Source organism: Manis pentadactyla, chromosome 12 (genome assembly GCF_030020395.1).
Source record: "Manis pentadactyla isolate mManPen7 chromosome 12, mManPen7.hap1, whole genome shotgun sequence".
NCBI classification, from domain to species: domain Eukaryota; kingdom Metazoa; phylum Chordata; class Mammalia; order Pholidota; family Manidae; genus Manis; species Manis pentadactyla.
The window spans coordinates 81,538,101-81,563,550 of record NC_080030.1 but is presented as its reverse complement, the minus strand read 5'-3'; the positions used below and the strand labels follow the sequence as shown (position 1 = coordinate 81,563,550).

The 25,450-nt window shown below is 41.8% G+C and overlaps 1 protein-coding gene and 1 non-coding gene across 4 annotated transcripts in view; both read right to left on the bottom strand.

Moving 5' to 3' along the window:
- Window positions 1-11,401: 11,401 nt before the first annotated feature.
- Window positions 11,402-11,508, bottom strand: LOC118913789 (U6 spliceosomal RNA). Its single transcript, XR_005025338.2, has one exon. It is a non-coding gene; the product is annotated as a U6 spliceosomal RNA (small nuclear RNA).
- A 7,016-nt stretch (window positions 11,509-18,524) lies between these two features.
- The window catches only part of LOC118913774 (cytochrome b5 reductase 4), a 94,134-nt gene continuing 87,208 nt past the window's right edge, over window positions 18,525-25,450 (bottom strand). For all 3 annotated transcript variants that reach the window (XM_036888013.2, XM_036888011.2, XM_036888012.2), the window contains 2 exons: window positions 22,502-22,666; window positions 18,525-19,121 (listed from right to left, as the gene is read on the bottom strand). In XM_036888013.2, the coding sequence (XP_036743908.1) occupies window positions 19,067-19,121; window positions 22,502-22,666 (220 nt within the window). In that variant the 3' untranslated portion in view covers window positions 18,525-19,066. The remainder of the gene's footprint in view (window positions 19,122-22,501; window positions 22,667-25,450) is intronic.

Sequence of the window (25,450 nt, the reverse complement as noted above, 5' to 3'; positions counted from 1 at the left end):
TGCTCACCATTGATTAGTTTGCATTTCCTAGCATTTTATGTTAAGTGGAATCATACAACAAGTACTCTTTTTGCCTGGCTTCTCTCATTCATTATTTTGAGTTCAATACTGTTGTTGTGTGTAGTGGTTAATTTATTTTTATTACTGAGTTGTAGGCCTGTTGTTTGGATTCGAAAAAATGTTTATCCATTCATCTGCTGATGGACATCTGCGTCCTTTCCAGATTTGATTTGCAGATCTTTGTGTGGATACAGGCTTTCATTTCTCTTGGGTAAATGCCTAGGAGAGGAATGGTAAGGTCATATAGTAGATGGGTGTTTTTATTGTTAGGAAGCTGCAAACTGTTTTACAAAGTGGTTGACCATTTGTATTCCCAGCCTTTTAACTTCAGCCGTCGTAGTAGATGTGTAGGGCATCACACTGTGGTTTTGATTCCCATTTCTCTTATGACTTGTGGTCCAGCATCTTTTCATGGGCTTGTCATCCATACATCTTCCTTGATGATACGTTTGTTCAAATCCTTTGCTCATTTTAAGAATAGTGCGTGTTCTTATATTTGAGCTTTAAGGGATCATTTTACATTCGGGATATGAGGTCTTCATCAGTTATGTGATTCGCAAATCGTTTCCTCCAGCCGCGGCTTTTCTTTTCATCTTCATAGTCCTTAATTAGACGGCCCAGGCATTAAATTAAATTAAACCTGCCAAGCGGTGTCAGATGCCCACTGCTGCAGGTATCCAGCCCCGTGTGAGGACAGCAGGGGAAGGCACAGGATCCCCCTGCAGCGGCAGTCGACATCCTGACACCGCGCAGGGCCGCGGTGCGGGTGGGGCAGGAGCAGGCCATGGGTGGGGGAGACAGGGCGGGATCTGCCAGGCGTTGGCCCTGGACACAGGCCCTGTCCTGTCCTCTCATTCCCCGACTCCGTCCTAAGGGTTCGCCACGTCACCCTGATTCAGCAGCACCTTGCCTGAGGTTACGGAGCCTGTCAGCAGCAGGGCTGACGTCGCTCTGCGTGTGACTGGTTCCAAAACTCCTGTGGGTCTGTCCGTTCACACCACCCTGCCCCCGCCACAGCCTCACACGCCCAGGGGATGGGGTGAGCAGACAAGACGGCCAGTCGAGTCTAACCCAGCACCTGCTCAACAAGGGCGCACTGAACCCCATCCGCGTGCTTAGGACTATCTTCTGAACAACAGCAACAACACATGTAAGCACACCCCCGAAAGAACAAACTGTCACAGTAATTAGGGTTCACTGATGTGGCTCACCAGAGCTGAGGGGGTCCCCGGGAAGATTTCCGACCACAGAGGAAGTGCCAGCCCATCTGGGCAGGGTGGGGGTGCACGTGGGGGCTGCGGGACAAAGCCAAGGAGACAGTACGGCTCTCCCCAGGCAGGGGCTGTGGGAGGAGGGCAGGACTCAGGACGGACTTGGGCGAGCTGGTGGGGAATATCCCGGCATGAGGGATAGAGGGAACTGGGACACGGGCGGCTGGCTCCAGCCTCCTGTGGAGGCTTCAGAGAAGCCACTGCCCTGCTCTCCTCACTCAAAATGATATCAAATGCCAGGCAAGGAGCCTACTGGTGAGACAACATGTTATCCCGCTGTGCGTGCCGCTAGCCCTGAAACACTGCCCTCGCGAGGGACCCAGTGTTCCTGGAGGTGGGCGTGGGTCACCCGGACTCTCTTTAGGATCACTGGAATCAAGCAGCGGAAGGCAAGGACACTAAACATTATTAAGCACCTGACCTACTAAATCACAGGTCCTATGTCACTCTGCACAGGCACCCAAAAGGCCATGTCTAACCTTCTCCTGTCCACCTACACGCTGGATTGCTCCAGTGTCTCTGTTGTTACTGCACCAGTCAGTGAATTACAGGTAGTTCTTGGAAGCCGATAGACTGGCACTTAGGTTGTTCACTAGCGAATGCAGCAACTCCAAGGGCTTCTCAAATGTTTGGTGAAGACTGCTGATTTTCTAAAGGCTAGTTTAGTTACTGACATTTTCCTATGCACGAAAGAGTATGGTAGATGAAGCATGTGAAAGATACCTATTTCAGGATATTTCTTCCACAGTGACTGGGTCCTGGCTCTAGGGTATATTTTCATGAGATTTCTTAGGGCTTCAGGGGCTTAAGACAATCTTTCCTTTATTCCAGCTCTATCCTCATTAACAGCTCATAGGAAATTAAATACATCTAAACTCCAGGTATTATGGCTTAAACAGGAAAAGAAAGGTTTGCAACGTATTCAATTTGCAGTGATTTGAAAACTCAGCCAACATGATGGGGACTCATTCAAGTGTACAATGACCACCTGCTTCTATTGAGCAAACTGCAGCCAAAGATTGTCTGCCTGCAGGAGACACACCTTTCTCAAGTCGCCTTCATGGTGTCTAAAAAGAGCGTATCTAGACGGAAAAGATTCATTCATTTTTTCAGGAGGATGACCTTTCCCGACTACGCACAATATATACCATAATCCAGGGGTGTGTTTTTCCAGTTTGAATTTATTTTTCTTCCCTCCTTCCGTTTTGTTTCTGAGTAATTCCTGTTCTGAGAAAATGCCCCTGTCGCCCTCTTCCCGCGGCCTTTGGTGTTCCTGTGGGGCGGAAGGCTGCCTCCTCTAGCAGCTGGGCTGGGAAGGCAGTTCCCCTTGTCCTAGACGTGGGCGTTCGGTCCTCCGGGGCGGGAGGTGGTCCGCCTGGGGAGGCGGCCCATCGCGACCCCACGGGGCAGGCCGCGGTGGTCGGTGAGGAGCCTGGGCCTAGAGGGCTGCCCTCCGGGGAAGGCAGGTGCTGGGGGGAAAACCCGGGGACAGGAGACCCCCAGCACTGCCCCGCTGTGAGGCTGACAGGCTCCCGGAGGAAACACAGGCCGTGCTCTGTTTTGTTATTTTTAAATGTATTTAATAAACTTTCATGAAGTGCTTACTGTGGACCATTCTAATCACTTTACACTCACTCCTGAAATGCTCATACTTGCCCTGTGAGGGCGACCCTGTTATGACCCCCACTGTACAAAGGCGGATGCGGAGGGTGAAGAAACTTGTCCCGAGAGCCACCCGGCAGGAGGCGGTGGGGCCAGGGGGTGCCCCTGAGTCACCCCCTTCATCAACGACCTGCGCCACGTCCCAGAGACGCCCGACGCGGGGCGGTGGGCTGGGCCGGCAGCCCAGGCTGAGGGAGGCGTGGAAGCCAGTGGGGGCGGGGCGGGGGGCAGGCCTTTTGGGACGGTCTGTGTGTGGGAGGGGAGGACGCTCGGACCCAGGACCGCCCGAGAGCGCGCCTCAGCCTTGTTTCACATTGGTCCGATTATATTCAGCGGTTAACCCTGACCTTTGATTAAGGACCTATTTGCTTATTCAGTCACTCATTTATTCATCATTTATTTGGTTCGTCATTCAACAAACATTTACTGACTGTGTCATATGTGCCAGAAATTTTGCCAAATGCCAGGGGGAAAACATATCAATAAACCACAAACTACACACTAATAAATTTAAGATTTAACACTATCCCTATCTGAAAGTAGTCTCTTCTTGGGAAGCTTAGTAAATAATTTATATTCAGACTTGCTTAAAAATGAAGGCTAATTTAAATTGCAAGATAGAAAGGAATTAAGTTTGCTCACAGTTCAACGACAATTTAATAAATTCCACATTAATGTGGAATCTAGTCACGAACCGTTTTGGTCAAATCAGTCCATTTTTCCCCATTGCTAAGCTGATATTAAAAATACAGAAAAGGTAATGGGAGGTTAAAAATATATGTTTCAATTTAAAATTAATATTAAAAAACATAGATACTACTCAACTATACATTTATTTATTGAAGTATAGTTGATACAATCTTACACTGATTTCAAGTATACAATACAGTGGTTCAACAATTACCCACATAATTAAATCTTTAGCCTAACTAGTACGGTTACTATCTGTCAACATAGAAAGATGTTACAGAATAATTGGCTATATTCTCCATGCTGTACTACCATCCCCGTGACCAACTTATATTATGATTGAGAGTTTTTGTGCCCCTTTATCTTCCTCACCCTCCCCCGCCGACCCATCCCAGTCCCTCCCCCATGGTAACCACCAGTCATTTCTCAGTTCATTTTTTATTTTGTTTTTAGATTCCACAAATACATGAAATCATATGGTATATGTCTTTCTCCACCTGGCTTATTTCACTTAGCATAATACCCTCTCAGTCCATCCATGTTGTTATAAATGGGAGGATTTCTTTCTTTTTTATGGCTGAATGATATTCCATTGTGTATATGTATGACCTTTTCTTTATCCATTCTCTGTTTTTAGTTTTTTGAGGAACCTCCATACTGCTTTCCACAGTGGCTGCAACAATTTAAATCCCCACTAACAGTGTAGGAGGGTTCCCATTTCTCCACATCCTCACCAACACTTGTTACTTCTTGCCTTTGGGATGGTGGCCATTCTGACTGATGTGAGGTGATACCTCAGTGTGGTTTTGATTTGCATTTCCCTGATGATTAGCGATCCAGAGCATCTTTTCATGTGCCTGTTGACTATCTGAATTTCTTCTTTGGAAAAATGTCCACGTCCTCTGCCCATTTTTTAATCACATTATTTATTTATTTTTTGGTGTTGAGTCATATGAGTTCTTTATGTATTTTGGATTTTAACTCCTTATTGGATAAATCATTTATGAATATATATTCTGTGCTGTAGGCTGCCTTTTTGTTCTGTTGATGGTTTCCTTTGCTGTACAGAAACGTTTTAGTTTGATGTAGTCCCATTTCTTATTTTGTTTCTCTTGTCCAGGGAGAATGTGTCCAGAAAAAATAGCTCATGCTTATATCCAAGAGATTTTTGCCTATGTTTTTTTCTAAGAGTTTTATGGTTTCATGTCTTATATTTAGCTATTTGATCCATTTTGAATTTACATTTGTGTATGGAGTTAAACAGTAATCCAGTTTCATTCTCTTGCATGTAGCTGTCCAGTTTTTCCTACACCAGTTATTGAAAAGACTGTCTTTTCCCTATTACATATTCATGGCTCCTTTATCATATATTAAGTGACCACATATGCATGGTTTTATATCTGGGCTCTCTATTCTGCTCCATTGATCTATGGTTCTGTTCTTGTGTCAGTACCATACTGTTTTGATTACTGTAGCTTATAGTATAGCTTAAGGCCAGGGAGTATAATACCCCCAGATTTGTTCCTCTTTATCCTGATTGCTTTGGCCATTTGGGGTCTTTTGCAGTTCCATATGGATTTTAGACCTATTTGTTCTAGTTCATTGAAAAATGCTGTTGGAATTTTGATAGGGATTGCATTGAATCTGTAAATTGCTTTGGGCAGTATGGCCATTTTGACAATATTAAGTCTTCCTATCCATGAGCATGGGATGTATTTCCATTTATTGGTGTCTTCTTTAATTTCAAAACTCAAGAGTGTCTTGTAGTTTCAGGGTGTAGGTCTTTCACCTCCTTGGTTAGGTTTATTCCTAGGTATTTTATTCTTTTTGATGCAATTATAAATGGAATTGTTTTCTCTTTCTGTTAGTTCATCATTAGTATATAGCAATGCAACAGATTTCTGTGTATTAATTGTGTATCCTGCAACTTTGCTGAATCCAGTTATTACTTCTAATAGTTTTGGGGGAGTACCTTTAGGGTTTTCTATATATAATATCATGTGATCTGCAAATAGTGACAGTTGAATTTCTACCTTACCAATTTGGAAGCCTTTTATCTCTATCTTGTCTGATTGCCATGGCTGGGACCTCCAGTTCTATGTTGAATAAAAATAGTGAGAGTAAACATCCTTGACTTGTTTCTAATCTTAGAGGAAAAGCTTTTAGCTTTTCACCATTGAGCATGATGTTAGCTGTGGGTTTGTTGTATATGGCCTTTATTTGAACTGTACACTTAAATGTTAAATCAACATTATTGTTTAAACAATTATTCTTTTATGAAAAGGGATACATTATATTTTATTTCATTAGAACATAGCTTTTTAATAAACAAGGTTATAATAGGTAATTTCAATTAAGGCATTAATTAAGTGAATTGGATAAACTAGGGTTTACTTTAGATTAGTCGTTCTGAGATATTTTGGTCTCAGGACTCTATACCAGGTAGTTATAGACAGAGTCATAGAAAGCCGTAACTGGGAAGGAACTTAGAGATCTGGTCCAACCCTGTCTTGGGCTCCAAGAAGAGGAAGTACATCTTCCAGCTCATGGGGAAATCTCAGAGAGTGTGTGTAGTGATGACCAGTGCCATTTGGGAAGCCTGGATTAATTCTCACCAGGGCCCTGATTTGTTTGCCCTGGAGAAACAATGTTCCATCTCCTTCTCTGCCTCTCCCCCTTGTCATAGTCACCAAAACTTTCTGTAACCTTCTTCTCACAGCTTCCAATATTTCAGCTTATCCTGGTTTAATTACATGTACTCTATATTCTACATCTTCCTGTTTCCTTCAGGGGTGCCACCTCATTCTTACAAACAGATGAGACCTAAGGCCTAAGGCAAAATGAGTAGCAGTGTAGGCTGTCTTCATGTTTACTCGTGTCAATTGCAGACTGAATCTTATTTCCAGATTCCAGAGAGCAGTCTCTGCTGAAGCCATCATTTCTATCATTTTCATGTATTTTCTGAAAGGATCAGCAGAGGAGAGAGACCTGGGGACAGTGCACAATGGATTGAAGGAAATAAAGGAGACACTCAAAAATTTGATGAAGGTACAGTCATTGCTCTAAAAATTATTTAAATCTACAAAATATAAAGCCAGTTTGTACTGAATGTGACTGCTTAGCCATCTCAAAATACTTGGGGTAATAGTTGGGGTAGGTATTAGGGCTCTCCAGAGAAACAGAACCGACAGGAGACAGAAAGATAGCTAGGTACTTATTAGATAGAGGATAGATAGATCTCTATATAGACATATATAGAGAAAGACACATATATAGATACAGATACAGACACAGTACTGTGCTTTAGTTACCAATCCTTGGGGAGGACTCCAAACCCTTTATTGGCGTGAACAAGAAAGCACAATGCACTCAAACACTGATGGAACAAGTCTTTACTCACACAGAGAAGAGCCAGAACAAGATTAATTCTGCCAGCATGCAGTGTTCCTTACAGCTAGTAGGTCCACCTCCACAGCCAATACAGAGCAGTTGGCCTAGGAGCATCTTTCACTGACCCCTCCCCTGTGGAGTTTGAAATACTGAAAGCTGGTGCATGCCTGTGTTGTCAAGCATAACCAGTTTGTTCTGCGTTTCTATTTCTGTTTTGTTTGTTTTTTCATTTGTTTCATTTTTTTAGATTCCACATATAAATGAAATCATGTGGTATTTGTCTTTCTCTGTCTGAGAAAGACACATCTACTTGTGTCCATGAGGAGATGAATGAATAAAGAAAATGAGGTACTTGCATATATAAAGTAGAATACTACTCAGCCATAAAAAAGAATGAAATCTTGCCATTTGTGACATACACACTTTAAACAGAACAAGAGAACGCTCACCAAGTATAAAACAGGGAAAGACATTCCCACACAAGGTGATAAGCCCAGCACAGGCTGTATGGGCTGCCTATCTCTAAGGCTTAAGACCTGTTCTTACTCAGCCAAGCAGTGGCTGAAAGACTGTACACATGAGACTGCCTTTGCTAACATTATTGTAGGAGCTGGTAAATCTAAAATCAGTGGGGCGAGCTAGAAATTCAGTTTGGTGGATGTTACAGTCTTGAGTCCAAAACTTGTAGGGCAAGCCAGCATGCTGGAAACTAAGGCAGGTTTTCTATTTTGTAGTGTGGGGCAGAATTCCTTCTTCCTCAATAAATCTTAGTCTTTATTCTTAAAGTCTTCAGCTGATTGGAGGAGGCTCACCCACATCATAGTGGGTAATCTGAACTACTTAAAGTCTACTGCATTTCTTAAAACCTGCTAATTAATCACATCTCTAAAAACAGAGAAAAGGGAACCCTTGTACACTGTTGGTGGGAATGTAAATTGGTGCAGCCACTGTGGAAGCAGTATGAAGGCTTCCTAAACAACTGAAAATAGAAATACTATGTGACCAGTAATTCCTCTTCTGGGAATTTACCCAAAGAAAACAAAAGCACTAATTCAAAAAGATAAGTATTTTCCTACTACACTTATCACAGCATTATTAACACTAGCCAAAATATGGAAGCAATCTAAGTGTCCATGAGTAGATGAATGAATAAAGACAGTGAGGTACCTATATATATAAAGTGGACTACTACTGAGCCATAAAAAAAGAACGAAATCTTGCCATTTGCAACAACATGGATGGACCTAGAGGGTATCTATGCAAAGTGAAATAAGTCATACAGAAAAAGACAAATGCCACATGATTTCATTTATATGTAGAATCTAAAAAATGAAACAAATGAAAAAACAAACAAAACAGAAATAGACTCAGAAACGCAGAACAGACTGGTTATGCTTGACAAAGTCCAGCTCAAATACCAACAGAACTTCCCCATGGGGAAGGGGGATGGAAGGATGGGGGAAATAGGTAAAGGAGATAAAGAGACACAAATTTCCAATTAATAAATTAGGGGGATAAAAGTATAGCATAGGGAACATAGTCAATAATATTATTATATATTTGCATGTCAACAGATGGTAACTATACTTATCATGGTGAGCATTTAGGAATGTATATAACTGTCAAATTCCTATTGTACACCTCAAACCAATATAATGTAGTATATCAACTATATTTCAATTTTGAAAAATTGTATCTTAAAAATACTTGCATAGGAACATCTAGAGCAATGCTGGACCAAACAACTGGGCACTATAGTTGAGCAAACTTAGTTTTTTAATGCATTGATTGCCTGCCTTAATCTTCAATCATTGGTTCTTATATGAAAAGCATCACAGACTAATTATCCTCTCATCATGCCATTTTCCTGCTGGGAAACAGTCTCCACTGCCCTTAAAGTCACGTAGAACCTCCTTATTCTGACACATAAGACCTTCCGTGACTGGCCACAGACTTCACCTGCCATCACTCACCTGCCCACATGCAGCCAAACTGCACACCTGACCCTTATAAGCTCTTGTATTTGCTGCCCAGTCTGCCCCTGGACCCTGCCCATCAAACCCTATGCTTGACGAAGGCCAGCTCCCATGCCAAATCCATTAAAAAATACTCTTTGATATTCATAATCTAAAATATCTCCCTTTGTGTTTTTTAAAGCATAGGTTTAGTAAAACCTTTTTTTTTTTTTTTTAACATTCTACCTTATTCAGAAACCTTTATAGTCATGATCTCCCTTCTCGATAGCACCTGGAGGACAAGGGCCATTTCTACCTCCTCACAGAACACAAATAAGGAAGTAGAAAAGCTGGAGTTAGAGAAATAGGGAAGTGGAACAATTTTCTCAAGGTCATTGAGCAGTGTCTTGCAAGGGGTTTCAACCCCGGACAAGTTCACTATGCATTCAGTGAGACTGAGGAATGACAACAGAACGTTCTTGGGGTGAGTTTATACCCAACTTTATTCCCATGGCGGCGGGTCAATCACTAGCATCCTGTCCATTCAGAGTGGCTCTGCACACAGCGAACCGGCCTCTGCCTCCGGGCCTCACTGCCCGGCAGCCATCTCAGCCTCTGTCCTTGCTGCTGCTGCCCCTCCAGGCTCTGCTCTCCTGCAGCTGTGTCACCCAGAGCCCTGGGCAGGGCTCTTCATATAGAGTCAATACGACATACTGCCCACACGTGTGCAGTGAGCTAGCCAACCAGGGCCAGGTGAGAATCCTGGCCACGGGAACCTTCACTTTCTCCACAAGCAGCATTGGAATAAACTTTACATGTAGGTAAAAAAAGCAAAGTCCTGCTGTGACTCTCCCCGCTCCCTCCTCCTTCTCTCAGCCATCTGGGGCCACTTCCTCCCCACCTGTACATTCCAGTCGCCTTGCCTCTGGCCTTGGCCGAAGTTCAGTTTATTGGCTTGGCCTGAGCCTTCCAGCGGCTGACTGTGGATTCACACGGAGCTTCCTCCTGCCCAAGGCCCCGCTAGGTGCGTCAGACCTTGGAGCACTAGACTTTCTGCCCCACCTACAGGGGCCCACAGCAGAGGCTAAGCGGGGTCTGTGAGAGTTGCCCAAGGCCGCGGTTTTGGGTGGGAAAGGAGTGTGGGCTCAGGAGTCCAAAAGTCTGTGTATGAGTTCTGCATGCAACACCAGCTGAGGAACTTGATTATGTACTTGCCCTAGCATTTATTCCCCATCTGCAAGATGATAACTCTCAATACTGATGCCGGCGTTCTTGTTTGTGGAGCCGAAGAATGAGCTTCACAAATACTCAAGGTAGGAGAGCAAGGTACAGGCTTTTATTTAGAAATAAAGTGAGAGAATAGAGCTCCTGGCTCACGCCAGGAGGGAACAAGAGAGCCCATAGTGGTGCGTTGTCTAGGGGGTTTTATAGGCAGTTGAGGATTTTTCGAGAACATGAAAAAACTTAGGGGTGTGGACTTGCATCACCTGCCCTGTCCTCAAGATGGGCTGGGTCATAGTCTGATTGTTAGGGCTGACAGTGGAGTCCCGGGTTATGCTGATACCCTTGCAGAACAGTCAACATTCTAGGCCAAGTTGCTCCTGGCCTTTTGACCTTTAACTGATCTCACTGAAGATGTCTATATTCTTAGGTATCTTTCCCTAGAGAATTAGTGTAACTTTGACTTTGCATAATGCTTAACAGAGTTTCAATGGGGACTTCTTTGCCCATTGTTATATTGCTCTGACTGTAAATATTCCACCCTGCTTTTCCTGGAGGCCCTCATCATACTCTGACTACACCCACGGTCCCTGTCTCAATACTACACAGTGCATAGGGTTTAGTGAGGGATAAATGAGATGTTGTCTGTGAGAATGCTTCGGAACACTCGCTCGTATCCCAGGGTGCCCCTGTGAGCAGGCCTGCCGTGGGCTGCCTATGCAGCCCCTCTGTCCCAGAAGTAGTGGATTGGGGAGTTGGTCCTAATTTACCGCCCTTGCATAAACTGATGTATAAGTGTACGAAATTCTGACATTGTTTTTATATTTCCAATAGTATACCTTTGAAGTTATTTTTTGAATAGAACCTTCTCTTAGCATATTCAGGTTCCCTATTCGCTGCGCCCAAGCACGTGGTGGGGTCGGCCAGCATGGCCTCTGTCTGGCCTTCAGATTCTAAGGCCAGACTTTTCCTGATTAGATCAGCATAGGTCCCAACTTTCTACCACCTTTCTAGAAATGACAAGGTGGGAGAAAAGGTCAGCGGTGCGCTTGCTCTGGGTAAGGAGAGACCTTGTATACAAATCAATCATTAAGAGCGCCTGCACCACAGGTGTGATGGGAGCAGATGGCTCATTCTTTTTTTTTTCTTTTAAAAAATATGGAACGCTTCATGAATTTGCATGTCATCCTTGCGCAGGGGCCATGCTAATCTTCTCTGTATCGTTCCAATTTTAGTATATGTGCTGCCGAAGAGAGCACAGATGGTTCATTCTTGGAGCGGCTCTGCTTGCGTGAGGCGGCACTCCTGTCCCGTCGGTGAGGTCTGAGAGTCAGCATGCATCTTCTGCGCTGGAAGGCACCAGCTCATTCCAACTAAGAACTGCTTCACCACTTACCACCCCCACGTCCTGCCGCCTTTCTCATTCCTGGAGTGTTTCAGCGGACAGGAATCCTGACACCTCCAGGCACATGGCCTCACCCTTTATGTGGCCCTACCGATCCCTTCACCCCTCTGCCCTTGACTCCTCTTACCTGTCCTCGCCCATTCTCAAAGCAAGCCCATCTACTGGATAACCTGAGCTTCGGCGTTTTGTCCAGGAATCTTGTTATGATTCTGTAACTCTGAGGGTGGGGAGGGATTCTGTCTCTCCATCTCATAGCATCCTTTGCATATTTCTAATGAGGCATTTACTGTAATGCAACTTGTTGCCTTAGTTATGTGTACACATTAAATTAGGAGCTTCTTGATTATAATAAAAAATCCATTATACTGAGGGATGGAAGTATCAGCTCAAAGTGGGCCCAGAGGACATCAGAAATTCTGAGTTACCAAAAGGGACCAAATTGGTGGGTGACAGTAAAGACATGCATGAATAAACTTCCTAATACTTCCATAGCACTTGAGTGCTTGCAGATGCTGGAGGTAGGGAAAACCTGCCATTTGTGTGCATCTTGGCTATACGTGCACAGGTAGGGGGTTATCAGGCAGTCAAAATGCCAGATATTAAAAGAGCTCAGCCTGTGGACTATGACTTAAAAATGAATTATATAGTCATTGCTTTCTTACTTTCTTCTCCCTTGCCTGCCATGCTGTAATGCAGCACTTATGAACTCTGTAATGAATCACATCATATAAAGAAAAGTCATTTTCCTTTTGCCTCTAAAATTGCATTGAAATTTGTTATGCAATAAAACATTACCATTCTCTAAAAATGTTCCCCTAGAACATATGCTCTAGGGCTTTCCAAATAACTCAGAAGAAGGGTTTCAAGACTTTTCCTTCAAAGAGCAGCTTCTCAGAGGAAATGCCAGCCTCAGTTTTTCTTGGCTTAATTTCATTTCAGGAATAGTATATTTTGTTCTTCCTTCTCTCAAGCTCCTCTCCCTAGTCCCAGGAAGAAAAGGAATCATAGCAAAGCAACCAGTTATTAAATAATAAAGGTAAGAGCAAAACTAATGAGAAAATGGCCTTAACTACAGATGTGGAGCAATACCAAAAATAAGACAATACAGCTTCCAGAGCTGTGAGCAATAAATTTCTGTTGCTTATAAGCCACCCAGTCTGTGGTATTTTGTTTTAGCAGCCCAAATGGACTAAGAAAATCTCAAATGGACTTAAAAATATTAAAGACAATGAATCAGGAAAATAGAAATCTGCCCATGGGATCAGAGACGGGTAACAAAATGAGATCGATATTGTTGAAGGAGCAGATTCCTGACATGTGGGAATTTTACCTTAAAATTGAAAAGGATGAAGTATTGCCTGCTGTGAAGTAAGTTTGATTTTAAAACCAGGTTAGAATGATGAAAAAATAAAATAACACGCCAATCTCATTTATGAACAGTAACAAAAAAAATCCAAATAAAATATTAGCAAAGAAAATTCGATGATTTAAAAAGAAAAAACAATATGACCCATTCAAAATAAAAATCATAAACATGCTGATGAATCTGCAGAGAAAAAACAATATGACCCAACTGGGTTTATCCCGAGAATATTAAATATGCATTAAGTTTAGAAAACTCTATTACTGTTATCTATGTCTATATTTTATCTGTTGTCACATTAGCTGATTAAAAGAGAAAAATAGCAAATCAGCTCAGTAGGTGGAGAAAAAGCATTAAAAATTTTTTTTGATTTAAAAGACACATTTCTTTGCAAACTTAGATTTCCTTGACCTAAAAATGTTTTAACAGAACAGTAAAATCATATGTAATGTAGATACATATAAAATAATTGTAGTATTGTAGATTGATGTACTGTAGACATATATGTTATTGGTAAAACAAACATCATTAAAGTTAAAAACAAAAACTCTTTGAAAACTAGGGAAAAAAATGGAATTCCCTAACCTGATAAAATTTGTAGAACTACTGTAAATATCCCATTTAATGGTGAAGCATTTGAAGTATTCCTTTAAAATTTCCTCTACCACTCATTGTTTGGGGTGGAATCAAGATCAGTGTTCAGTACAGAAGAAAGAAAAGGGAAACTACAGGTATAAAAGAATTTTTAAGGAAGAAACAAAACCATAATCATTCACAGTATTCATTAACTAAATAGAAAACTCAAGAGAAAAATAGACCGATTATTGGAATTAGTAACTGAAGCCAGAATGTATACTGGACATAAGACAAATATATAAAAATCAGTTGCATTCCTACATGACAAAATATACATATAATTTTAAAGCATGCCCACATATAATAGCAAAAAAAATAAGGTACCAGAAATAAATCTAATGAAAGTGTGCATATCTTTATAAAGGAAATTATAAAACTTTACTGAAGGATAGTAAAGAAGTTCTAAGTAAGACCTTAGGTAAGTTCTAAGTAAATGCCAAGGATAAGAAGAATAAATATCGTAAAGATGTTAAATCCCCCCAAATAAGCTGTAAAACCAGTGTAATTCAGTCACAGTCCCAAATACGTTGCTCATGGAATTTGACAACTGTGCCCTAAAATTTATATAAAAGAGCAAAGAACTAAAAATAGACATGACAACTTGCAGAACTTGAGGGTGAGGATCCTCATCCCAGCAGCCAAGCAGACTCTCCTAAAACTGGAAGAGTGGGCAGTGCAGTACAGAGACAGGCCTAAGAGACATGAGAATGCAACAGAGGACTCAGACGTCGATGTATTCATACATGAAAAGCTGGTGTGCGACAGGCGTGCCTTTGCAAATCAGCAAGGAAAGGACAAAGCAGCCACAACAGGGGCTGGGACCGTGGAGACAGAGCACTCCTGGCAACCCCAGGGGAAGCAGAACGGAAGGGGAGAAGACCCTGGCTTCTCTCTTCAATCTCCTACCTGCGCTTCCCATTAGCCGAATAAAAATGGAAGCCAAAGGACCTTGGGAAATGTCTTCAGAGATGGGCTCCCTCCAGGAAGAAGTGAAAAGCTGAGAAAGGACCCGGGGACAAAGAGGTGAGTGCCCTCACTCAAAGAGGTGAGTGAAAGCATGTGTGTGATTTGCTATCACACAATAGACTATTCATAAAACATATCCTATAAAGGACTTGTATATGGAATATATAAAGAATGCTTACAATTCAGTAACAAGAAGAAAAACAATCTGATTTAAAAATGAGCAAAAGATTTAAACAGATCCCCTACAGAAGACCAACAGCCAATAAGCTCATGGTCAAGCGCTCATCATCCTTGGGCATTAGATGCAGGTTAAAGCCACAGTAAGACACCACTGCACACTGCAATTTAAGAGTCATCATTCAGGTTGGTGAGGACATGGAATAACAGCCTCATACAATGCTGGTAGGAATGTAAAATGGTACAACTAGTTTGGGAAAAAGAAACCTGCCATTTTCTTAAAAGTTTGAAATAGGATATTCAAAAGCATGATTATCCAACTAGTGTATTTCCCTACATTAGACCTAGAAATATATACAGAATAAAATAGGGTTAAAAAAAGTTAAATACAGTTATCATACGGCTCAGCCAACTCACTCCTGTTAGGCATCCGAGAACAATGCAACAATGTGTCCACAAAGGGGCTTGGACACCAACGCTGGGGACGGGGACAGTAACAGCCTCTCTCTGAGTGACCCCTCGCTCTAAGAGCCGAGAGGGTGGTGGAGCACGTGCTAAGGGGTTCCCGGCTGGCCTCTCGCGCACGGAACCCTTACCAGGGCCCCCATCGTGGTGTGCTGCACCCAAGCTAGCCCCTCCACGCTGTGAGGGGGACCTGGGGCGGCAGCAGGGAATGTTAACCAGGAAAGAAAACACACTTCATTTCGGAAGGATCACTCTGGCACGCTGCTCTGAGGTCTGCCCAACTGGCAATGCTGGGTGAAGATGATTTACAGTAAAACCAAAGCAGAAAGAGCCCAAGAGCCTGGCACTGGCTGAGGTTTCACTTTTCCTTCTTAACCTATTAGCTACAATTCTAAATTCTGTACACCAGGGTCTGGTTCATCCGCCCAAAGGTGGGGGTCTGTAGCTATTAACAAATGCAGCCCCGACTAGTTTTAGAACCGGTTTACGCAGCAGAGCAGCTGCACAGCAGAGGAAGCTGAGCCTACGGAGCAAAGCCCCGCCCACTGCTCTCACGTTCCATCACATTCAAATGGTGAGACGTGGTGGCCCAGGTCAACGTCCAGACAAAACAAGTCCCTTTCCTCTGACAGGTTTCTGTTCTCTTTACAGAATGTGGCAGGCAGAATGCCCCCTTCAAAGGTGTCAACACCCTAATGCCGGCAACCTTTGAATATGTTATAGTAAATGGTAAAGGGGGCTTTGTCACTCACTGTAAAGCTACAGATTTTATGATTGGGAGATTATCCCAGATTATCTGGGTGGGGCCAATTTAAGGATGTGAGCCTTTAAGAGTGGTGAACGTTCTCCAGCTAGGGCAAGAAAGACGTAGCGGGAGAGGGGCTAGGTCTACCAATGCTGAGGATACCGCATAGACAGCATGAGGAGGAACTCTGTGCAGAGACTGCCCGCCACTGACAAGCCAGCAAGACAACGGGGAACTCGATCCTACAACCCCAAGCATCTGAATCCTGCCGCTGAGCTGAACGAGCCCAGCTGGTGGAGAGCCCAGCCTGGCCGATGGCGTGGGCCTGACGTCGTGAGGCCTTCCACAGGGGAGCTGAGTCCTGGAAGGCCCAGACCTTTGAGCCATGGAGCTGTGAGATAATAAATGGGTGTTGTTTGAAGCCACTAAGTTTGTGGTAATTTGTTCTGGCAGCAATAGAAAATGAATATGTAAACACTTCTTTAAAAAAAGCATGTAAGCTGAATTAACAAGCAAAAGTGGCTTTGAGTGTAATTCATTGTCCTCATGGCAAATACAGATGGAGAAGTCCTTGAGTTCTTTGCCTAATAGTCACAGCCTTTGTCCCCTTTGTGCCCCTCATATATGGCTGTATTCAGTGGAGGGCCTGAAGCTCTTTTAGGGGGTTTTCTCTCTGAGGCCTTCTAGAACACACCGGAATGGAGAATGATGAATCTGTGAGATCAAGACTGTGACAGGAAGACCAACGATCAGGCCGCTGTGCTCATCCAGCCGAGGGGAAGCGGGGCAGGGCTAGCTGGTATGAAGTCCGAATGCAGAGGGAGACGCTGGCGTCAAAACAGCTCTAGAAGGGCTGGCTGGTGGTGGGAGCACCAGGGCATTGGACAGCACGCCGGAGGAACAGACCCAGGGAGAGACGGCGGTGGCGGAAGCTAGTTTGGGACATACTGGGTCTGAGAGGCCTGTAGAGAATCCAGGGGTGACCATGGGTCGATGGGAACTGGAAATTGAAGCTCAGCTGATTCTCAACTAGAGACTGCAATTGGGAATTATTAATAACTCCCAGTATGCTTATTAACATATTCTCAAAGATGCTTCTGGGTTTTCTTTTGCTTTAAAATATGAGGAATGAAGAAATGCCTATAGAGAGTAACAGGATATTTTGTTTGCTTGAGGTAGTTAGAAAAGGATTGGAGGAGAGAGAAAAAGGGATGAGAAGAGGAGAAAGCTATTTGCCACGGCAGTGTTGATGTATCACTAATAAATTATATGAAAAACCTGTGCTCAGAAAGTTTATTCTCTCTCTTAGAGGTGAAAAAGGATGTAGTTCAGGGGGCAGTACTAGTAAATGTTTCCATTAGCCACCAGGGAGCACAGCCAGCCAGGAGAGCTAGTTCCTGCCTTGGCAAGTGAGGATGTGTGGGTAAAACCGCAGTATTCCCAGAATCTCTCGCCTGGCCTTAGTGCATCTCCGTATCGATAGGTGATTCCAAGGGGTGGAGAGAATTAATCCATCTCCACATCAAGAGGTGATTCCAAGGGGGAGCGAGGGCCTATCTGGACCAGAGGGGTTGGGTGGGGTCCCTTTTTGCAGCTGGCTGGTGAGAGACACAGCGAGCAGAAATGGATGACTGCTTGTAGGCAATAAATGGGTTTCTCCCACTTTATTTCTCCCTTTGACTGATTTCAGTTTCAAAGGTATTTTGCCCGGGCTGGGAACATACTCCCCCGAGTCAGAGGATGTGAGTGGAGCAGGCACAGAGGAGGGAGGCCCAGGAAAGAAGGTGGTGCTCAGGGAGCTGACTGCAGAGGCAGCATCACAAGCTGGGTATTTGTGATTTGAGGAACGCTAATACTGTATTCCTCCTGGAATGTCATTAATTCAGTGAAGATTTAGCTGTTTACAAAATAATTTACATGGACAATCTAGACTGCCCCCACCCCCACTTCTGTGAAAATGCTGCTGCTATCTTAAAGAAGACTGAAAAATCTAAGTTACCTTATGCAGTAACCACCAATGCTTTCACGTTTCCACATAAAAAGCTCATTTTCTGATACCTTTGGCTGAATCCTAATCTGTGAAAGTATTTGAAGGTTGCACACAGAATCAGGGAGAGAGTGAGCTGATCATGTATCAAAGCTGAGGAGGGCTCCTTGCAGAACTGCCAGCTGTGGGGAAGGCAGCCAGCCAGGCAGGGGGCACTCAGGACAGAGTGCTCCTCATTTCCCAGTCTGTCTAGATGGGCTCAAAAAGGATTAAAATATTTAACCCATTCCAAACCACCAAACGATCATTTTAGGCCATGGAAACATATGCTATACTTCCATTACCTTTCCTGATACCTCTGGTTTTGGCTAACAAGTAAAATAGCTGTCAAGGTTCTCTTAAACTCTCTAATAGAGCTAGTCCAAAATTGTTTATGTGAAAATCTCCAGAATCTTTTATTGTTGCCTTTTTAAACTCCCCTTAGGCGCTGCCCCAATATTGTTGCATTCAAACACATTTCTACCACAAGGATTAAAAAGTACTTAAGTATATCTTTATTGTACTCTGTATCAATGCCATACACACACACACATGTTTGCATCACTTAATAAGTTATAACATTCCCAGTTTTAATAGTAATAACAAGGGCATAAACGATCATTTCCTGAGTTAACAGTGCAGTGTAAAATTTACTCTGTATTGCTAATTAGAGATTTTACAGCATAAAAACATGATCAAAATGATCATTTACTTTATCATATCATAAAACACAAGAGCTCACTGTAGAACACTGATACACTTTAAACGGTAAGGAACTTTGGACTCATAACAAAGAATCCTGTATGTACTTGTTGCCATGATTGACTTTTCAGGTCAGATCAGTAGTAAAATAAATTATGGTACAAAATAAAGTCAACAAGTTACCTACACTGAAGGAGCATTTTATTTCATTTAAAAAGCTGAAGCCTGGATTCTAGTTAACCTTTAGGTATAGACAAAAATGTTCTCTTAAAAAACCCTAAGTAATCACAAATTCAGATAAAACAGTTGAATAAAGGACAATAGCCTCTTCATTATGCTGTAAAACTATGGATCACATCTTTGGGAAAGTTCAGATTGTCCAGCAACCTGAAATACAAATACAAAGCATATGTTTCTCTGGGAAAAGGTAGTAAAGAGGTAAGATCAAAGTTTACCATCATAATCTTAGTATTTTCTTCATTTTACCCATTTAATATGTACTTTCCTCCAAATCCCACTTCTTAAAAAATTAACAATAATTCCTTAATATCATCAAATACATAATGTTTAAATGTCTCATAAGTGCCATCAATTTTAAAAGTTTGTTTGGAATCAAGATTCAGTTGAGGCCCACTCACTGTGACTGGTTGGTATGTCTTTTAGGTACCTTTGATCTGTAAGATCCCCCTCTGTCCCCTCTTTCTTTTTGTCCTGCAAATTACTTGACAAAATCAGATTTTTATGTGTTGAGTTTCCTACAGTCCTTATTATGCTCCATCTTTGTGGTATACTTAAACAATATATTCTTATGTCCTCTTATTTCCCATAATAATTGGATCTAGAAGCTCTATCAGATACATGTTCAACTCTTTCTGACAAAACTACTTCATAGGTAGCATTCGTCCATCAGAGGCACATACCTGTTTGTCTCTCTTTACGACTGCCACCAACCACCGACGACCTACTTACAGATCCACTAAGTCAGTAGGGACTGAAGTCAGTGATAGTCTATTTCTACCATTCTTTCTTCATTTATCAATTGAGGAATTCTATAAAGAAAATTTCTGCTCATTTTTTATGTGGTTACCCAGAAGTATAGCTCACACAGAAAAGGCAGAGTAAGTGCTTGATTTTTCTTTCCTGTATTCACTAGTTTTCAAAGTGAGAGTTGATCCCCTAGCATTCTGTCTCACTCACTGAACAGGAAAAGCAGAAATACTGCTTAAGTGTAATCCAACTTGAAAAATATTATGGAGACTGAATTCTTAGAAGTAGCTCTGTAAGAAATGCTACTGAAAATAATAAATACTTTTTAGAACTTAGTATATATAGTCACTGTGCTAAGCACTTCAGATGTATAATTATTACTATTTATTCCCTTTTAGAAGTGCATTAAAGCTTAGGAACTGGCTGGAGGACACCTAGATAATGACTGTCAGATGACTATGAGCAGTCCAGCTGGGAGTCAAACCCAAACTGGCAGCTTTCAGAGTATACACACACATTCAGGCAAAGGCACAGGAATGGCACAGGAGTTGTGAGGGCCAATCGGGGCAGCGGTCAAGCCCCCGACTACCTGAACCCATCGTCCTGTTCCACCCACGCCTGGCTCTCCCTGAGAAGTGGCGTCGCACTCACACAGCAGTCTAGCCCTCGAATGCCGGCACTCTCAGTCTCTGCTTGTTCCTTCTGTGCCTGCGCCACCCTCCCGCACCTCCCGGCCGGCAGCATTTCAGTCACCACTCAAAGTGCATATCTGCCCAACATGCGGCTCCCCCTTCTCCAATGCCACACTCCTGGGTAACTGTCTCTCCCTGAATTTCCATAAACCTTGTTTTTATATTTAGTAGGACTATTTATGATATTCTGAGTTATATTTTAGTTATCAGTATGTGCATTTGTTTCCACCACTGGCTAGTGTGGGCCTCAAAAACAGAGACTGTTTTATTCATCTACGTAATAAACAAAGTAGGTATTTAGTGGATGAAAGGATCTTTATTGGCCAAGTAAGTATAAGCTCCTTATCTGTATTTTTTAAAAAAAGGTTTCTGAGTCTTTCTCTGTTATCACATCATACAATTTGACAAATTGTCACCAAATATGGAGAGTATGTTTGGAATGGTCATATTTACATAGCAGACATGAAATCAACTTTGAAAGGCCCTAGTAGTGGACACACCAAAGCACAAGTCATTTTTCAAGACAGCAAAAACTATGATATAATATGGGCCCCATGTAACTGCCAAGCACATCCATTATGACAGTGAATAAAAAGAAATCAAAGCAATGACTTCCATATTGAAAGTCACAAGGCCAGGCGCTAAGAATTCCAAGGATTGATTTGAATCAAGTTACATCTCACAAGGCAACTCTAGGCAACATGTTTGAGGGCGAGCACCAGCAGGGATCCATACATGGTGATTAGTAATACTTCTGAGCAATTCTGGGCAAGCCAGCTAGTATAGCATAAAGAGATTCTTTGGTGAAGCTGAGAAAATAAAGCTGTAGAGATTATAAGATAAAATTCTAAAATTGCAAAAATACTAGGGTCTTGACTACCTTCTATTCAATTACAGATATGTCACAGCTCCAATATGCAGGAAGGGGACTAAGCCTCACATGCAACCACAGTGAAGAACCCTCAAGAAGCCCATAATTCACGGGAGAAAACAACTCACTTCTATTAGGAGACTGTACGAGGGCACTGAAAATTGGGCTAAGTGGCCTTAAAAGACAGTGTCTTTCAGTACTGAAAAGTCTGATTCTCAACATTTAAAAGCACTATTGTACTGGAATCTATAAAGCAAGCTATACAGAAAGTAGCCTTTTTTCCCCTGAAAATATGCTTTACTTCAAACCATATGTTAGTCTTCACTATAATTTCAATAGTCCTGTTTGAGCTTTAAAACAGTAAAAGTATAAAAAGTAATTTAAAAATGTGTTTTAAGTTGAGAGAGCTTAAGGAGAAGAACGTTTTTTAGGGAAGTATTCCAATCCAGAAATACAACCGAGTTTAATTAAAATGCCTTTTAAATACAACATGGAGAAAAACACTTATTCTTGATTGGTTTATTGAGGTTGATCTTTTCCTTAATTAAAATAAAAAATAACGAGAGGAAAAAAATCTAGAAACTGTTAGGTTTAGTCATGTATCCAACAAGGCAAAGCAGGGCATTAAGGCACTCATATTTTAAGATTATCTAGAAACCAATGGTGGCTACATTTACCCAAACATTTTAAAGTGTCATTTTAGAGTTAAACCAGATCAAGATCAATTTCAAGTAAGATGGACACTACCAGTGACATCTCAATATTTGTCTTGCTGTCTGGCTTTCAATCACTGTATTATTAACTAACTTTCATTTAGTAGCAGAGAATGAAGAAAGATAAAAAACTACAATGAGATGAACATTGCTTATTAATGACTATGTACTCTAAAGCTTTGCTGGAAGAGGTTGAGTCTACTGTCCCAAGGAAGGCTGTGGAAACAATCCTACGGATCCACACCTGCACGGTGAGTCCGTGGGCAAAGAGCACACAGCCGGCCATGCCTCCTGCCTGCCCATCTGGCCCCATGCATCATCTTGGCGTGAGACCCTTTGCCTGCATGAAGATCAGACACTTTGCTATTTCCCTAGGCTGTAGCAGGCCAGCGCAGTGCAGGGTCATGTGGATCGGAAGACCTGAGAAATAAGTCAATTGCCTTTTATGGGAGATCTTTGTTTCATGGTATCAAATATTCTTTTTCCTATCACATTGTTACTTACCTTATTCCTTGTTCTGTAAATGGTGTTGACCCACAAATGCAGATGAGAACTTTGGATTTGTCTAAACTTCTTTTCAAAAATTCAGAAAGAAGGGCTTGCGAAATGTGTCCTTGTTTACCATTCCATTCAGAAGTAGGTGCTGACAGAATAAATTCAACCTCAAATCTAGAGAAAAGAAACTTTTTTAAAAAACCTATTATTCAAACATGTTATTAACATGTTTCAAGTTCACTAAAACATTTTCTATTTTCCTCCTCAAAAACAACTTAATATGTAAAGATTGATATACTTGCTAAAAATGTAGTGGAACAGATCATAAGCAAAGATTTAACAAAAACATACAGGTAAATCCATACTTACTAAGGATTAGTTTTTGCTACAGATAAGAGTAATTTGGCATTTTTTTTACTGACCTCCATTAAGGGATCTCAGAGAACTCATTTCTACTGATAATCTGTACATATAAATTGCAGTAAAGGGCAATTACCAGTGTCACGTGCATGTTCATCTCTGACTCAAATGTCTCCAATGAGTTCAAGTCCCTAACAACCAATTTTGACTGATTTCCTATACTATTGCTGCCTCAACATCCTCAGCCTCAACTTATGATCTCCCACCCCACACCTGATGTGATCTTTGTGGATAGCACCATGGTTCACTTGGCTGCAAAAGCCAGAAGCCTGGGACTTAACCTGGGGACCTCTCTCTGCCTCACGCCTCACATTCACATTTACACTTCCACCAACTATGGCTGTAGCTTCCAGCCACGTGTCTACTTCTCTGTCTTCACTGCCACAATGCTGCCTCTTCTCTTTCTTCTCTCTGCAATGCTCCTACCATAACCCATTCGTCACTCAGCTTGAGCATCACTTCCACAGCAGGGAGGCACTCTGGCCCACCAGTCTGTGGTTTTTTGTTATATATATTATAGGAGTGTTTTCCTTTTCCTTTTCTTCAAAGCCCTTACTTCAGATTGTAAATATGTGGTCACCAAGATGATTAATTCATTAATGTCTACCTTCTCCACTAGACCATAAACTCTAAGGCAGCAGGGACCACAGTCGCTGTGACTGTCACTGAATCCCTGTGTGGCCACCACACAAGAGGTACTCAGATGCATGGGAGGAAATAGGGAAGAAAAAGAAGGGATACAGAATCAAAATGAGAAACAAGAATATCAAACTAAGTCTCATGATGTAACTGTAGGCCTTTTCTTCCCATGGCTTTGTAGCCTGCTATGAGAGCTGCTGGTGAAGAGCCACAGTAAATTCAAAATTCTTTGTTGTGCTTGCTTCCTTTAGTCCACTGTAGTAAACACAATGAATTCTTACCATTTTCAGTAGCACCAGATCAAATGCATTTCTACATTTTCCGAGCATAAATGAGGTATTTTCTCAAGAGTAGCAGGAACTAATTATAAATTAATCTCAGTGTTAAGAAAAAGTAGAAGTGAACAGTATCTCTTGTGAGAGAGTTTGGGAGGCTAAATATCAGAACAAAAACAAGATGTGTTGCTGGTGCAGCTGCTCTGACATCACTGGGCTGCAGCTTTATTAAGGTTCCTAAGAACTCACTGGCCCAAAGCAGACCAACTAAGAGTGCCAGCTGAGTGCTAGAGAATCAGCCCCAGCTCTCATCTAGACCTCAGCCTCTAGGTCTATTTGCCCATTTGTGGAACAGTGGGAAAACTACACAATCTATTATAATCCTAATATACTGATTTTATATTTAAAAACCCTCTAGAGTTTTATTTTATTTTTTACTGTAAGGTTCCCATTTAGTCTCAGTAGCAATACTAATCTACTGAGCTATATAAAACAGCTTCTCCAAACACTTTCTTTCACTAACTTATTTTTTCTTTCCTGGCACTTAAAATTAAGGTAGTTTTACACAACTCCAGAATGTGGTATTTGCTTACTGCTCCATGAGGGCAGGGTCCTAGTCTGTCCAACCCGATACTGTCTCCAGGCCTGGCTTGAGGTAAGTATGCAAAAATAAATACTTTGTGAAGGAATAAAGGAATTTATTTAAAAGGAAGCTATACTGGCTAAAAATAAAAATTTTATTTTAGAAGAACAAAGCCATATGCTGGCATCTATGAAATTATATGTAACAATGTGTGTGAATCTGTAAGTGCACTATTCTGGGAAGGTCCGTAACTTTTCACTGGATTATCAAAGGGAACCCAAAAGCTGCTACAGAAACACTATTTTAAGAAATTCCCAATTTTACATAGACAATTAGATAAAAGATAGCAAATTACTTGTTCAATTAAAAATAAAAGTATCCTTCAGCTGTATTTCCAACAAGCCTATTACTGGAATAAAATTGCTGAGATATATAAATCAATAGTGGCATCCCTGTCATCCAGAAATAATAACAATTTTCCTTTGCTGAGATGCTTAAAAAAATGCAGTCAGTGGCATACTTTCTGCAGGTATCTACTAAAGGGTGATAAGTAACTGAGACCCTTACATGAATGGTGTAAACTTCACATGCATTTTGCATTTTATTCATATAATGGTCCCTTGGCTATAACTTTCGGGCACTCAATAGAAAACATGAATAGTAACTTGGATGCAATTTTTAAGGATATAGTAAAGAGGTTGCTGTTTATCATCTTAATGGGACAGGAAAAGAGCTTAAACGGAAGCAGGAGCAAAACCAAGGGAAGACTCAAGAATACCACATCAAGATAGAGATGGTTACTGTGGAATCTTCTCTTCTGGATTTTTCTGAATGAAGGCCAACTCACCGTCTGAAACAGTTATAGCCTTGAGTTATGAGAGGGCACAATGGCAAATGTCCTGAAATTCATTTCTACCCTATGATCTCAAAAGTGCAAGAAAGGAATAGGACTCTTAAAAAAAGATTAACTGAAATACATTTACATAATCCACAAAGCACAACGCAACACAGAGAGAGAAAAAAGGCCTCTTCCCGATGAGT